At 42.7% G+C, this 16,450-nt stretch overlaps 1 protein-coding gene across 1 annotated transcript in view; it reads right to left on the bottom strand.

The window, feature by feature from the left end:
• The window catches only part of palm2akap2 (PALM2 and AKAP2 fusion), an 81,006-nt gene that overhangs the window by 24,622 nt on the left and 39,934 nt on the right, over positions 1-16,450 (bottom strand). Inside the window, exons 7-8 of the mRNA XM_080476535.1 lie at positions 14,491-15,324; positions 5,862-5,947 (exon numbers count right to left, since the gene is read on the bottom strand). Of these exons, the coding sequence (XP_080332661.1) occupies positions 5,862-5,947; positions 14,491-15,324 (920 nt within the window). The remainder of the gene's footprint in view (positions 1-5,861; positions 5,948-14,490; positions 15,325-16,450) is intronic.

Genomic DNA, 16,450 nt, shown 5'->3' with positions numbered 1-16,450 from the left:
GGACGGGAAATGTACTTCCACCAGACACGGGCACACAAACACTAAAATCTTGAGCCACACGCGAGGAAGCCGACTTTCAGAATAGGTACCGCATATCATCAACCGCACAGTCGATTTATTGACCGACTGTGATCTTTCTGTCCCAGAGCAGAGCAGAGCAGAGGTATTGGCAAACAATCTGTCTGAGTCGGCAGATTGCTGCTTGGCTTTGTTGTTTTCCAGAATCAGCAACCGATTTCAGATGATGAGCAAACAGAACAGGGGCCAGGGATGATGATGATGATGATGAGCTTTTTCTAGAGGGACTGTGGGCATAAAAACAGACTCTGCCAAGATTTTGTTTACCCTTTTTTTTTGTGATCAAACCTAACCAGTTCCTATGTTCACTATGGCAAATACACGGCAGTGAACCACTGTTCACTTATGCATAATTTTTCCAGCTTTTTAAAGCTTCCTTTTTGTCATCTGGCAACCTGCACAGTTCTATAGCTCTGGACAACCCGTGAATTGTTTACATAGCGCATATTAGAATTTGTTTAATAAAAAGTGTGTCTTATCATGTGATGTGCAAGTACTACTAGTACTTTGGATAATTCTCTGCTCTTGATTTAATTTTGAGGTGAATCTGAGCCATGAGCCTCTCTCTCTCTCCACCATGATGATAATGTTTGACAGGAAGCCAATTCTTCAGGGTCTTGTGTATAATTTCTTATACTGTGTACTGGGTACAGAGACCTTGGTGAAACACTGCATAAGTTCACTGAATTCATCCGTCTGCTTTGCTAAAAGTGATGCTTTTCTAAACATCACAAATAAAGAATCATAAATCACCATAGCGACTCGTAGATAAATAGTCTGTTCATCACACGACTTACATGCAGTGAAAAAGCACCAAATATGAAAGTGAAAACCTTGATTTCATCTATGTTTTGAGTAAAATTCTACAATATTCCATGTTTATTTCACCTCTGTGTTTCCTGCATTGCGGAGATATTCCGGACGCCACTGATGGCAGACGGGAGAGGATTTGAGAGTAAAGAAGAGCGAGCCAAAGGGTTTGCCATTTGCGTTGACAACAGGAGGTGCTGTCTTAGTTGCATTAGTGTGAGGAAATGTTTCTGAAACCCGGGCTTTGAACTGTTATGTTGACTTTTCATCCTGTGACGTCTATTTGGAAGAAGAGACCCCTGATGCTTCAGCGCGAGAAGCTTGTAACACACTGCGATACCCCATGCACTGAGGCATCCAGCAAAAATATATCAAAGAACAATAGTTGAAGGTGCCACTTTTATTCTAAGTGGATCCTGCCTTTGCATCCTGGTGTTGTCCCACCATGGCTTTGTTTACACGTCTCATGGGCACTTCTAAGTGAATGCAAAACAAATAAAAGATGAGGAGGATGATCATACAACAACAGAGATGTGCAGTTAACCACAAACGGGAGCTGACAGGCATTTCAATTGAACATTTCTGCACAGAGAGCATCCATTCTTTATACTGTAAATCACTCACTCTAATCCGATAGAATTCATCACCACCCAAAACACTCATCAGCCATTCAAATCCTGCAATGATGATGTCCATTCTTTAGAGAAGAAGAACATTTTGCAAATCAAAGATGGGAGAAAAAAAAAGGCAAGTTGCTTGGCAACAGCGACTGGCAAAAGAAAAAAAACACAAAAAACAAAAATGCCCTGTGTCCTGGCTCTCTTGCTGCTTTGATCTCTTGTTAGCCGGTGACACAAAAGCACAGGTTGTGACCGCATCCCCTTGTTATAATGTTAAAATGCTGCCTCTATTGCAGGTGTGTCAAACATAAGGTCCACGGACTAAAACTGGCTCGCAAGAGGCTCCAACTCGGCCCACCAGACCACCAAAGAAATTGTGAAGATGTCAAAGAAGTGTTTTTTTTTTTAAACAAAGAGTAGCAGGCAAAACACAACACCGAGACCCGAGCTGAAGTAATCTGTGATGCTGGCGTGAAAGAGAGATACCTCGTAGTGAAACCGCAAACTAAATTCAAATGTTATTATCACAATATTATACCAATCCGACCCACTCCAGATGACGTTAGGCCAATGAACTAAGATATGCTCTAATGCAACTGCAAAGCCAATAAAGCAAGGGTGCGGATAAAACAGTTTCAAGCATCTCACACATTACCAGCAATACTTAACACATCCTCATGATGAGGGGGAAACGTCACAACAATGGTATCTTGTGTGACAATGCAGCATGATTAAACGATCCCTGAGGAGGATGGCAGAATCAGGCTAAGGTCATTCCTGTATGTGGGTTAAAGTGATGCAGAGGAGGAGGAGGAGGAGCACAAAGAGACAGTCAGAGAGGAGGACTGCAGCAGTCTGGTCCACAGACCACATCCACACTTTAAACGCTGAGTGAATACAGACTTTTATTCACCATGACTGCTAACACCTTCAGCGTGCTAATAAACCGCAGAGACCCCCCCCCCCCCCCCCCCCCCCCTTCCTCAGCCGACACGCGCACAACCTTCACCCCCCCCAAAAAAACTAGGAAAACTGGAGTTAAAATACACGTAGAGTGTATTTAAAGCACTTCGTAACGCAGTTTACCTGTGTGGAGGAGGCGGTGCTGCCTCCGGGGAGCTCCTTACGACCAACTAATTAAACGGGATTAGTTTGTAACGCCGGAGGCGGCGCGCGCGTCACTTCTCCCCGTCCACTGTCGTCCTCTTCGTCCGCCTCTACTGCTGCGCGAGACCCGTCAGATGAAACGACCGGGCGGGAGGAGCGCGGGACCCGGTGTTGGTGTAATAACGGAAGCCTCTGACTGGGATGACATTGAGCTGTGTTTTTTTTTTTTTTTACGCGCCAGTCTCTCTCTCTCTCTCTCTCTCTCTCTCTCTCTCTCTCTCTCTCTCTCTCTCTCTCTCTCTCTCTCTCTCTCTCTCTCTTCTTTTTCTCTCTCTCCAGGCACGCGTGCTGAATAATGCAGGTCCCGGCAGTGTTTTCTGTCCCGCTCCAGAGACAATCGCCCCGAGCTGCGCACAATGAGGCCGGAGCGGGGTGCGGATCAGGTTACCACCCTGCTGCTGCCTTTCATTCATTTATTCTGCCTGCAGCCCAGCCAGATCACCCCCCCCCCCCTTCTCCTCCTCCTACTACTACTCTTCCTCCTCCTCCTTTCTCCACCTCTGTCCTGCTTCAGAAGCCCACCACCCCCTCTTCTGCTCCCTCCCCCTGCTCCAACCTCCCCCTCCTCTCAAATGTGCTCAGGTGGCATTTTTTCTTTTTGCAGAGACAAAAGCAAGCTGGAGCCCTCCAGATCAGGCCGTGCATTCAGGCAACACTATTTACCCAAGTATTTAAAAGTACAATTTGAGGCAGCATTGCTTCTTGGATCTTCTATATCAGGGGTGTCAAAGTTACGACGCATGGGCCAAAACCACCTGCAATAGGCTCCAACCCCTTTTGTTTCCTTTTGGTTGTTCATGTACACAACAATAGGTGTGAACCAAGGTGGAACTATCTCAAAGATGCTCCGACTCCTCTGTGTAAACGGCAGAAACGCTGCTACTGAGCCTGTGCACTACAAGTCATAGTCTACAACCATAATAAATAGTTGTTCTGCTCATGCACAACGAGATGGACAATAACAACAACGTGGGTCTCCAGAGTGGCGTGACTCCCAGTCCATATTCTCCATGGGGCTGTTGAAAAGACAATAGTTGTGGTTACGTGGACTAAAATTGACCCAATTAAATGCCGACCATATTACATTTTCACTATATAAACACTTCAATCTGATCATATTTGCACAATCCAAATGAAATTTTGTTGGGCTCTAAGGAGGTGGTTTTTGATCCGATCATGCTGTGTAAACAGTTCAGCGGGTTATTTCCTACAGTCTGAGCTTTGTGCGCATGTCTGTGGCGTCAGGTCACCTAACGTCATGGCGTGGCCATGCAATCTCGCCGGCGTTTTGAAAAAACGCAGACGTGTGGTCGGTGGGACGTGCAGCAGCGCAATCCGTGCCACATAGCGCACAAAAGCGTCCCGTGTCTCGTCTCTACCTGGTTATACTTTGACAAAAAGCAGGAATCTTTGATGTCACAGTTTCAACAATAACGAAAAGAGAACCACAACAAGCACAATAACGCTGGTTAACTCCGGTTTTGATATTGGCGGACTTACGGGTAAAGGCGGCTGTGGGATTCTCTGCACATGTCACAGACCGCAAACGTCACAATGCAAAACATTATGGGATAGATCCACTGGAGAGCCTCTTGGTTTTGGCCCACAGACCTCATATTTGACACCCCTGCTTTAGTGTAAAACCACAAGTGTAACAACAGTGACAAACCAGATGTCAACACATACCTGGTTTCTTCAAGATTTATTCTCGAGAATAGTTTTATCACAATGCTTATTTCTAAGAATGGTATCATATAACCTGACAATGATTAGATCATGTGCAGAAGATTAAGAAATGCTGTGAGGCGCCTAATGTGATCTAACTCGTGGTCAGTCAACCAGAAAGGACTACTTGGCGTGAGACCAAGCATGTGCGGTGTGGGTTGTGGGGACATTATGGTTCAAGCTCTGTGGGGTGGGGCTCATGCAGTCAATCATGCAGCACATTGGCCAAATCCAGTCTACAAGATGACCTTGTAAAATATGGAAAATACAGGAACAACAAAAAGAACGACAAAATCGTCAGATTGTTCTGACGGAAAAGAACTCAGCGTTCCACCTCCCTCACACTGTGGCTGTATTGAAACGCTCATGAATTGTGCTTGTTCACACCGCTGCTCACTACAATACACTTTGATGTAAAATAAATCTGGTCAGGATATAAAAATGAGAAAAAAAAGAAGAAATTTTAACATATACCTTGGTAAGATAAGGTAAAATATACCTTGACAGTAAAAAAAAAAAAAAAAATGGATGATGCCGCTCGGAAGTAATCCTCTTTAGAAAGCACATTACAGTATGTTTCCTGGCAGACAGTAGCCTAAGGAAGTCGTGTGCACTGGAAATGTGAAACCAGGCAATCCGTGACATGTTTGAAGATTTAAGAATACATAGGACAAGATGCAAATTATCTCCCTGTCAGTAACAAGCACTTTCACTAAAGTTGCAGGGAGTGGTTGACTGATGACTGATGGGTTTGTAAAGTTGGAGGTAAATCGTGGCCAGTATGTCATCCTGGTAATGACTAGGTATGAGACACATCTTCAACAGTGAAGCCTTGAATCAGCGTTTTGATTTGTAGCCTTATTCGTTGTAAAGGGGCCGACTTAGTCCAAAACTCCCTCTAGTATTTTATAGATACTGCACTGAGGGAGTCTTTCAAGTTCATGCTGATACTTTAGTAGTTAGAATCAGCAAGACAGAATAACAAAATGACCTCAAAATAGGATACCCAGGAGACTGTTGATTTTTTGGGGGCTTTAATTGAGTTTGGCTCTGTTTCACTGACAAACCTAAGTCATACTTTTATCCATCCATACGTACATCTTTAAGCTTTATCCAACTTGAGGATCCAGGATCACAGCACACTGGAGTCATTCCCAGTACGGAGTAAGTCATATTGATCACAGCGCTAACTTCAGGAGTCACACACACTCAAATGGAATTATGTTCTGTGAAATCATGACCTTTTTTTTGGTTTTACAATCAAAACCAACTAGTTCTGACACCGAAGCACACCAACCGTGAAAACTTCTCCTGAAAACTTTAACTACATGTTTATTACTGTTTCAATGTCATCAACATTGTACAATTATCCCACAACTTTTCTGCAGTCCTGTGATTTGGGCCCATCGTTCTTTCTGTGGTTCAAATAAATCACCGTGTTGCCTGATACACGTTACTCACCATCGCAGTGTGTGGATGTCGAGTTGGAACGGGAGCTTGGTAGCCATTCGCTGTTGTCACGGAAACCCATGGTTCCTGGCTGTAGCCTGCGATAAAGCAAAATATGAGTTATTGTCTCCAATCTCATCTTCTCTTCCTTTCATTTAAATCTGTAAAAGACCTATTTTCAGATGAATGCCACTGTACCAAGAACTGAAATTCGTAGCTAAACTTGACCTCGCCAGAATACGTCACTCCGTATACAAGGTTGTTTTTGTTGTTGTTGTTTTTAATTTTAATTATAGGATCTTTATTCATAGAATTAAAATTAAAAAGTTATCTCATTTTAATTGAATGGAATACGTCATTATAAGGATTTGATCATGTGAAAGGGTAAAACTGAAAATTTGTGCACAATCAGCACTTGTGTATTGGTGCATATAGAGTTAAATCAGTTATCATTTATGTGAGAAATATTTGAAACTCAATAAGAGGCAAAGACAACTAGTCCCTGGTGAATTTGTGCGCTCTGTGGCTGCCACGTAGTCTCCGTCCCTTTTATTGATGTCACCCACTTCACACTGAGGATCTAATCATCCTCGACCTTCTCACACCCACACTCCCTGTGAACGAAGACGCAATGAGGCTGCAAGGGAAGAAAATATGAGTATTGATTTGTTCGCATTCGACCAACAACAGCACAGTCCCAGCCAGTTTCACTTCAACTGCTGCTGTGTCTCACTGAGCTGTGACAAGCAACAGCGAGTTGGAAACACGAAAACCCGAGAAAATTCTGAAATTAACAGACATTTTTCACTGCAGACTTAAACTGAATTGGTACTTTTGTGGCTGTCGTACAAATACTTCAGGAAGGTTGCAAATGAGCAAAGATTTGTTCAATATCCACCTGCAGTTTACGTGACAGTTACTGACTGTATTAACATGTGATCTCTCTGCAAACCAGACGTCATTTTGTCTTTAATGGGTCTTGAATGGGTCTCATGAAAGAAATTACGGTTGAGGACAAGGAACAACCAGACTGACATGCTGAAGGCTCATTTCTCTAACAGGCAAAACCTTGACTGAAAAGGGTTTCTCAAGGTGTCTGCGACTTCTATGGGAATTCTTTTTTTTAATATAGAGGAATGTGGCTCATGTTTGTGACCCATGCAAGGAAACTACAAATCCCTGTGTGATGTTTTAGAAAATTCCTTTTACGAATTCTGTTTGCAGTTCGTCTAACCTAATAAGCTCGGGGCTTGTAACTGTGTTTTTTTTTTTACTGTTAAGTACAAGTAATCCATTTTTAAATGGGGGCAATTACTCAGTTTAAAGAAAAGGCCTGTGTTGTTCATGAGGGGATGTTGGCTCTTCTGGCTGTAGTACGAGCAGCTTCCCTCTTCCAGTATATCTTCTACACTGATAAATCATCCAGCGATGTCATCTGCTGTCTCTTCTAATGCTTAAGGGACTTACTAAACCACCTCGTTGTGAAATGTGTAAAACACGACTGGACAGGCCAGGAATAGTTGGTTACCTTGCATTGTAAAGTCAACGTCACCCAATACATCCAAAGTGATTCTTCCTGTTCCCCAAATTTTTGCTGCTTTGTTGTCTGGTTCATCCCACGGAGGGCCTGCCTCACATTTTGAAAACAATTCTTTCAAAGTAAAACGATCAGACGTTGTGTCTTTAAGGTATGTGCATTTTACTTTCTGTACTGTAATTTCTTCTTTATTGTGTACATAACTTACATATTTTACTGTTTTCTTGAAATGAAAATGTGTGATCTGTCTAGAAACGGCTATATATATATGAAAGATTCCAGCAATGAGATCTTGAATTGTTTACCAGCCATAAAGCAAATATGAAACTATATTTTGTGCACGACTGCTTCAACTCATATTATTGCTTTAACTTCCCACAAGGGCATGCTGTGAAAACGTCTGAAGAAGGTGAAATGGAGAAGTCATCTGTTGATGAAGTAGTTAAGATGACATAGGTGATGATTTTAGTCACAGCAGCAGCAGCAGCAGCAGTATTAGTCCCGGCAGTATTGGTAGCGTTGTGCGGCATAAGTCAAACTAAAGTTTATTACACGTCTAATCACTCTCCTGAAGGTTGAATAGATAGTTTGTGTGAGCTTCCCTTCACTTCTATTTCATTTCTGCTTTGTGTGTGCCTCTGAGTGTGTGTGTGCATGCCTGCGTGCGTCTGCAATAATTATCTGTGATCCTGGTTGTTCAAGCCAGCATCCTGTCATCTGGTGAAGATAACTCAATTAGGAGTTTATTATCATGGAATACACGCCCATCCTGCACACTCAGACAGGTCTCATGTGCATGTGCCCTGACTGCAGTTTCCAGAAGCTGGTGGTCACGTTTTCTCTGCTATAACTATTTATCACCTTGTATTATGTCTTCTGGGGATGTGTGGGTGTGTCAACGGGTGTCTGTCATCCATGGCACACAGTCGTAAAGGGAAGAAGACCATATTTAAAATGCATGTGTGTGATTTTTCTAAAAGTGTAATTCACACTGTTTGTTGTTTATCCGTGACAATATATGTCTTTCGTTCGGGAGTGTCCAGAATCTTAGTGAGTCAAATATCAGTTTTCTTCTTTCACTTTCTTTGAAATGATTAGGTACACTGTTTATTCTGTTTTCTGAACCCAAAAAATCGAAAATGTTAATGTCAATCTACCTGCCTTCCTTCTTTTACTCCTCTTTTATCTTCTTCCAGTCTTTCTCCTTATCTTCCTTCGTTCCGGTTGTCATGCCCACAGACTGAATGTAACAAACCAGATTCAATCGCTTAACCTTGAAATCATGATGCTTTGTTGCAGATTGAGCTCAGCGGGCGGGAGGAACACACTTGAGCCTCGTCATAGTAGATGGGACGGGATGTTCATCTTCTATTAGTTTACACGCTCACATTCATGTTGTTTTGTGTGTGAAACACGGAAACGTCAAAGGTTGAAACCTTTCTTTGGTTGTTTCTTTCTTTTCTAATAATATATCACCTTTTTGCTTTGAGTACATTTAGTATTCAAAAATTGTGCTTATATTTTATTATTGTTCTCAATGGAAGGTCATTTACTTTAACAGACGTGGAATTATTACTTATTCCAGCACTTCTTATATACCAGTTCAATATTTTTAAAGTGTGCATAGTCTTTAGGTGCCACACATGCTCACCAAATAAGCTTCAATCGGAATGTTTCTTCCTATTTTCTAAATATTTCAAGCAAGGCCAACAATTCATCTTACAGTTCTACTTACTGCTTATGAGTTATGGATTCAGAGCAGTTTTCAGCAACACCCAAGTCGAGGCCGTCTGTTACTTCTATGAATCAGGCTTGAACTTTTGACTCGGAGTTACATAACAGTTGCTTTACTTTCGCATTAAAATTTTAGATTTTCTTATTATTATTTAGTCTCCAAATCATCTCAAGAGATTATGAAATAACAGACGTGTTCACACTTCTTTGGATTTGGTTATATGAACTCTGCTCAAGTTGATCAAAATGCTAAATTAATCGTTAATTGCTGGAAAGACCAAATCCACAGGGACTTACCATGGGATGAAACTTGGGTAGACTACTTCTTAGATCTTTACTTGTAGGTACGATTGAGAAAAATATGAAGCGGCATGCTTCAGGTTATTTTCTGTGACTCAGCTGGTGAAAACACCATAATTACAACAATCACATGAGTGCATTTGAAAAAGGAGCACAGGGAGTTAAAATGCTATTTTTTCTATTATTCCCTGCTCCAGTTTGGACCAAAAGTACTGCATCAACAGTACTTGTCTTTTAAGGTTTACTAGATGATGAAAGCTTCTATGAATCAGAGCAGCGATTGTGTGAACTTAGCTGTGACTTTCAGCTCACTCGAAAGGGACTTTTGTCCTGCACTTTCCTATTTCGTGACTTGACCGGGGAAAAACGTCTCACTCAAATACCTTTGTGTAGCACGGGAGTAGTTTGTACCTTCTTACCGTCCTTCACATGCAAGAGGTTTTAATGATGTGGGGCTGTAGCGCAAAGCAGGCATGCAAAATCCGCTGCAATCCCACCCGTCAATGAACTACTCCTCTCAAGTCGTGTAACCTTTGCATCGTTATATGTGAGAAAATGGGGTCTTATCATGTGGCTGCTGAAAATCTAATGTGCGTGCTTGTTAGTGGCCGTGGGTATCAATAACAGCTGGGTGCATTAAAGGAGAGCTTTTGATTGTTTGTTTGTCAGCAGCCAATGAAAAAGTGAATGTTAGAGACAGATGGAAAGAACAACAAGCAAGAGACAGCAGGGGGGCACTGGAGAAACTCAGCTTTATTGACCAAAGATAGAGAGAGAAAACAGACATGAGAGGAGAGAGAGAGAGAGAGAGAGAGAGAGAGAGAGAGAGAGAGAGAGAGAGAGAGAGAGAGAGAGAGAGAGAGAGAGAGAGAGAGAGAGGAGGAGGTGACAGAGTGAGACTGGAGAACAGAATGAGTTGAGAGAGAGAGAGAGAGAGAGAGAGAGAGAGAGAGAGAGAGAGAGAGAGAGAGAGAGAGAGAGGTGTGAACAGTAGAAAATGGCTCCTTTTTTTTTGTTTGAACAGTCCATACATACAACCATGAGGGCAGGCAGACAGGAAAACAGAGACCCCCACAGAGTTGGAGCAGTACTGCAGCTGTGGCAGTGGGGCTGGTAAACTAAACACATATTGGTTGTTCACATACAGCTCCTTGCAGTACACACACACACACACACACACACACACACACACACACACACACACACACACACACACACACACACACACACACACACACACACTGGATTGGTCAGGATCCATTCTCCAACTCTTCTTTTGTCGATTTTAATTTCAAACTGTGATGGTATTTTCTCACATACCATAAGTGCATCCTTGTATTGTTGTTTATCGTGTGCACATGACACGTCTTCTTAGGGGGGGGGGGGTTAATAACACTAGACTTGCTACTATACACTTCTCTGCATCGTCTCCTGAGTCCTCATAACCAAATGGCTGTGCAATGAAGATGTTCAGACGCTCTGAGCAGGATAATATCTGTGATTCATCCCCAGGCAACACCAGCTGTAAAGTCTGTTTGGTGCAAATAAAGATTTAATAAAAAGGATATCACTACCTGCTGTACTTTTACGGTGGTTAATTGCCACGCAAAAGTGGTGCTGGCCTGAGGGAGGGGGCAAACGTGGGGTTAAATGCGAGATTAAATACAGCATAGCAGTGAAGTGAGAGGATGAAACTATTGCAAAGCTCTTGTTTGTGCAGTAATGGCATCGTAGGCCACGTCTAGTACCGTAATATAATAAATGTTTTTCTCTAGATCTCTATATAGATGTGGAAAATAAAATCATCACTAAGCAGAATATATAGAGCTTATTTACATTCTTTATCTACACAGGGATAAACAAAGTGCAGGCTTTAGACTGACAGAGAGCAGCGATGGCCAGTGACACTAAATGTTATGTATAACGAATGTTTGTAATCAAGGGCGATTTGTTGTCATGCATACAGGTGCGATTTTAGCTGTGCACAGAGCCATGCAAAGAGAGAAAGGATTTATTGGTCTTTCACCTAAGTTTTACTTATGACTATCAAGTACACCAGGGATTTTCAAAGTATAGGAGCAATAGTCCCTCCCTGCCCCGCTCAAAGAGCTTGAATGTGTCCCTCCCCCCCAAGCACCCCCAACTCTCAGCTGCACATGCTTTGTCTCACGCTAAGTAATCATTCACTTCCTAATGTTTCTCACAATGTAGGATAATGCTTGATGATGCTCTCAGTTTTAAATGTCTGTTAAATCTCTATGTGTCTACCTGTTACAAATTTAGTTAAAGAGTTTGATAAAGTAATTGTTTTGCCCTACATTTGTTTCTTTCTTTAAGTCCTGCTGGGAAAACGCACCCCCCTGACCCTCCGATTGTTCCTGCTGCTGCTCCCCTCGCCCCCTCAAGCTCCCTGGCACCACTCAAAGGAACCCTGCCCCACACTTTGAAAACCACTGAAACTTGTCAACAAAGATTTTTCAGTCATGAGCTAGAACCGGCTAAAAAGTCCTAAAAATCACTGAAGCGATGGAAAGAAAACAAGTTGGGGTCTTCAGGACTAGTTTAGATTTTTCCGTGCATTAAAATATGTTTATTTCAGCGTTTTTAGCTTTTGTTTTTCGGCCCATGTAACAATAAATATGTCAATGTGATTAACATCCAGGCAGATGATTTTACATTATAGTTAGTTAATACCAAAAACACAACAAAAATTAATGATCTGGGACTAAAGAGCCTCACTAACTTTTTGTGTGGGTGTCTTTTTCACACACGTTCCATGATAGCTTATTAGGGCCACAATAAGACATAAACTGTAGACGTTATATGAAGAGAACATTTTTTCAGGGATTTTTTTTGGTTAATAAACACCAATTGCTTAGAATAAAATTGCTATAATGATTAATATATTACATATATATTTCATATTGAAAGAGGAAAGTCAAGATTGGACAAATCAAGTCAAAATGTGGACAACATGGTCAAAAATATCAAGAATTCGACAAGTCAAAGGAATCAGGAAAAACTTTTAAGCTTAATTTCCAGAATAAAGATGAAACATTAACCTTTAGACTTTATTGTCATGCTATGCCATGAGTTCAAAAAAGTGATTTCAACTTTGATTCCCTAAATTTTGACTTGTGTCTTGTAATTTTAACATTCTCGCTTTGTGTTTAACTTAACATGCTTGGAAAGATCCTGTATATATATATATATATATATATATATATATATATATATATATATATATATATATATATATATATTGATCTAGCTAGATCAATATATATATATATATATATATATATATATATTGATCTAGCGTTAATAAGCCTTTCTCTCGATTTGATTGAATATGAAATTGGCCTGAAATAAAGCAATGTTCTAGGGCATCCATTATCACCCAACATAATCTGAATGTATGAGTGCTTTTTGAGACATTTTCTGAAAATTTGTCCATTACAGTGGAACCCATGATGTCTTAATGGTACCCAGGCCTCGATCGCTTTCTAGCACCTGCAGTAAACGAGGGGCTGGATGGCGACTGTAGCAAGGGCTGGCAGTGTGTCCAGTCTCATTGTATTTGGAAGAGCATAATGGATCTCTGAAGCAAAGAAATATATGATATGGATAAAAAAGATGAACATGAATTGCACAAGTTTCTTTGTCTAATAGCTCATTTTCAGCACAGCTATCCAAGTCATAGATTAACCATCTAGTAGTGCTCGGTAAGAGTCACGCTGTTTGTGCCCAGGCTGATCGTGGTAACCCATATTTGTTTTCACAGGTGAGTTAACATGTTCCCTCTCTGCCGGAGTAGATATTTGTTAAGCTGCCATTTTGCTTCCTGTGCTCTGGAAAAAGGTTTGGCTGTAAAGATCCTATTGGAGGCCAAAAGGTGTTCCACGTTTTCTTTTTTTTTCTTTTTTTTACTGGCTGCTGAGTTTGGAAGTACTATAATAAGAGGAAATTACCTCAGCAGTGGAATAGCTGGAGTTACTGGAGGCAACAATAGAGCGCGAGCGCGAGAGCGAGAGAGAGAGAGAGAGAGAGAGAGAGCGAGAGAGCGAGAGAGAGAGAGAGAGAGAGAGAGAGAGCGAGAGAGAGAGAGAGAGAGATGCTAACTAAAGAGTCAAACCTCAGTTTCCCATGGAAACAAGTGCCCCAACAATTCAACAATTCAATGGCCTTTTAAATTTCAAAACAAAAGAAAATAAAATGTTCAGATAACAGCAAACTGAAAGAAAAGTCTAACAGAAACACCTTTTTTCAGTTTTTCTTTGTTTTGTTAGGACTATTAGTGTGGTAGAATGAAGAGGCACATAAAGAAACCAAGGCAACGAGTACCCACCTCTCCACCCTCATCAGAGGGAGTCTGCTCAAGGAAAGGTGGTGGGTTGTTTGAGTTCATACATTGGATGTGTGGTTGTTTATGTGAGGAAACAATTGGAGGAGAAAAACAAAGTGATTGAACAGAGAATAACCAAAGAGCGTGTTTTTCGCATGTTTTATGAACTGGCTTATTAAAGGTGTGGATCTGGTTGATTGTTCTTAGAGCCAGACATACTGTTTGGTTTGAAAGCCTAGCCATGTGACTGATTGTCCATGAAGTCAAATTGAAGACTGGAGCGGAGTTTTCTAAAAGCCCAGTTTAAGCTGTTTGTCAACAAACATTGATTCTCTCAAACTGTCTGTCTGATTTCGTCATAAATATAGCAGCGTGAACACAGCTTATTTTCTGCTTTTTGGTGTGCATCTGGATTTGTGAGCTGTGCAGTGGAGGTCGAAGAGCTTCCACTGTTGACAGAGTGGGTAATAAAAGAGCAGTGATGCAAAGGTGACCATGTCACTGAGTAAAAAGTCAAAAGTTGGACAACAGCGAGTGCATGAGTGTGTGTGTGTGCCAGCCAATCAGAATCCAGAGGAGGAGGAGGAGGAGGAGGAGGAGGAAGGCAGGGCTTCTGTTAGTAATCATCCAGAGACAAAGAAGAGGGTAATAATAAAAGAGCGGAAGAGGGAGAAGATTCAGTCACATGAGTATGCAGCACTCGCAGCGTTTCCTCTTGTCTGTACCTGTGGCGGGAGTGAGGCCGGGTGGGGGGCCCGTGTTGGCTTCTGGTGGGTTTGCGGGGGGCGAAGAGGTGCTGTCGGGCTCGCGGCCGTCAGACGACAGTTCTGTGCTGACTGCCTCGGATGTGGCCGGCCGTCCAGACACCAGGTCGGCTGCCGTGCCGTCAATGGCTGAGATGTCAGTGACCGTCTTCTCCCGCAGAGACTTCTCGTCATCTTCGTCGATGAGCACCACCTCGGCCTTCACGGCGCCATCGAAGCCCAGCAGCCGCCTGCTCTCGCTTGTGTCTTCAACGTCCTGGTATCCAAGAAACACCATGGTGATAGGGTGCTCTGTGCTGGCTTGGGGTGGGGCGGTGAGCTCGGTACCAGGGTGGACCGAGGAACCCGGCTGAGTGGTGATGGGAGCGGGCGAAGGAGGCATCATGCCCAGTCGAGTTTCCCTTTGAAGGGTGACCTGGGCTGGCGGGCTTGAGGGGATGGATGGTGGGGCACAGGAGGGTGGAGAAAGATCATCGATGTCTGCCGGGGAAACGTAGGCCTCTGTAGTGGCTGGGGTCACTGTAATATGGCCCTTCCCACCATCTCCTCCTCGTACTGAAGGCCTGGCCGCTCGCTGGATGAGCTGGTCGACTTGTGCAGAGCTCCATCCATTCTCTACGGTGGTGGTTGACACGCCTCCAGACGATGTGACCTCGTAGACCACTTTCCTGCCATCGTCGTAGACTTTGACCCCGCGCGATGCTGCATCCAACGGGCTGACGCGGTTGGCCGACAGAATGCGCTGCTCACCGGTCTGCGGGTCGTGCTGCACATTGATCTCCATGGCAAACATTGCTGTTAGGAGGGGAGGTGGGGATGGGATGGGAGGGTGCAGGAGGTGGATGGGAGGAAAAGAGAAGATGCATGAGGAAGTGGGATTTCAAGGAAGAGTGAAAAGAAAAGGTGGGTGGGGAACAGTGAGGGTCGGGAAAGGGGGTGTGGGGAGAAATGGGTGGAGGGAGTGAAGTGTGAGGACAGGAGGACACAGTGTTTCTGAAAACAGACATCTGCAATATATATTTTCATCCACTGATGTCAACTGCTACACCGATTAGCCATAACATTATGATGATTGACAGAAGACGTGAATAACACAGATTATCTGTTAATCATTGCACCTGTTAGTGAGTGGAATACAGCACAATGAACACTTTCTTATAAAAGTTAGAAGCTGGAAAAAAGGATTTGAGCATGTGAGTCAGTTCCAGAAGAGCCAAATTATGATAGCTGAACAATTGGTTCGGATCTTGTCCAAAACTGCAGCTGTTGTTGGGTGTTCCTGGTTGGTCAGGGTCCATCAAGACAATTCCAAGGAACAAAAGCAGTGAACCAGTAAGAGGGTCATGACTGGCGTATCCAGGACCTAAAGGTTCTGCTGTGAATATCTTGGTGCCACGTCACACCATAGCACACTTTCAGAGGTCGACTGGGGTTCAAATTTGAGGGCTGTTTTATGTGCAAAACATACATTATTAGGTTATAATGCTTTGGCTGATCGGTGGATCTGCAATTACTAGAACATATCACATTACCATGACTTTATCTAAACATACAATGGACTCCAGAGGTTAGCGGGTCAGTTTACTAGAAAGTGAATCCTACACTAACTGTGTCTTAAGTGACTACACGTTTCTGACAAGTTTGTGATGTCCGAGAAAAATTGATTGATCCTCACGCTTGTTTACTGATGGATAATCTCCATCACACAGCACATTGCACTGCGTTTCCCTCAAAGCTGAGCTTTTGCTTTTCAGAGCTGCTCTCGCCTGCAAAGTCAGCAGCATGAAAAACAATGAAAAAACACAAAAGATCTTGAGCTAATAACAATTAGGAACAGAAAAGTAATAAGGGATAATCAGGGATATACTGAGGTAGACTATTTAATCTATCAAAATGTATGTATGTATGTATGTATGTATGT

Source organism: Lipophrys pholis, assembly GCF_963383615.2.
Source record: "Lipophrys pholis genome assembly, chromosome: 12".
Lineage (NCBI taxonomy): Eukaryota > Metazoa > Chordata > Actinopteri > Blenniiformes > Blenniidae > Lipophrys > Lipophrys pholis.
Note: the sequence above shows the minus strand (reverse complement) of the source record. Positions and strands in the feature narration are given on the sequence as shown.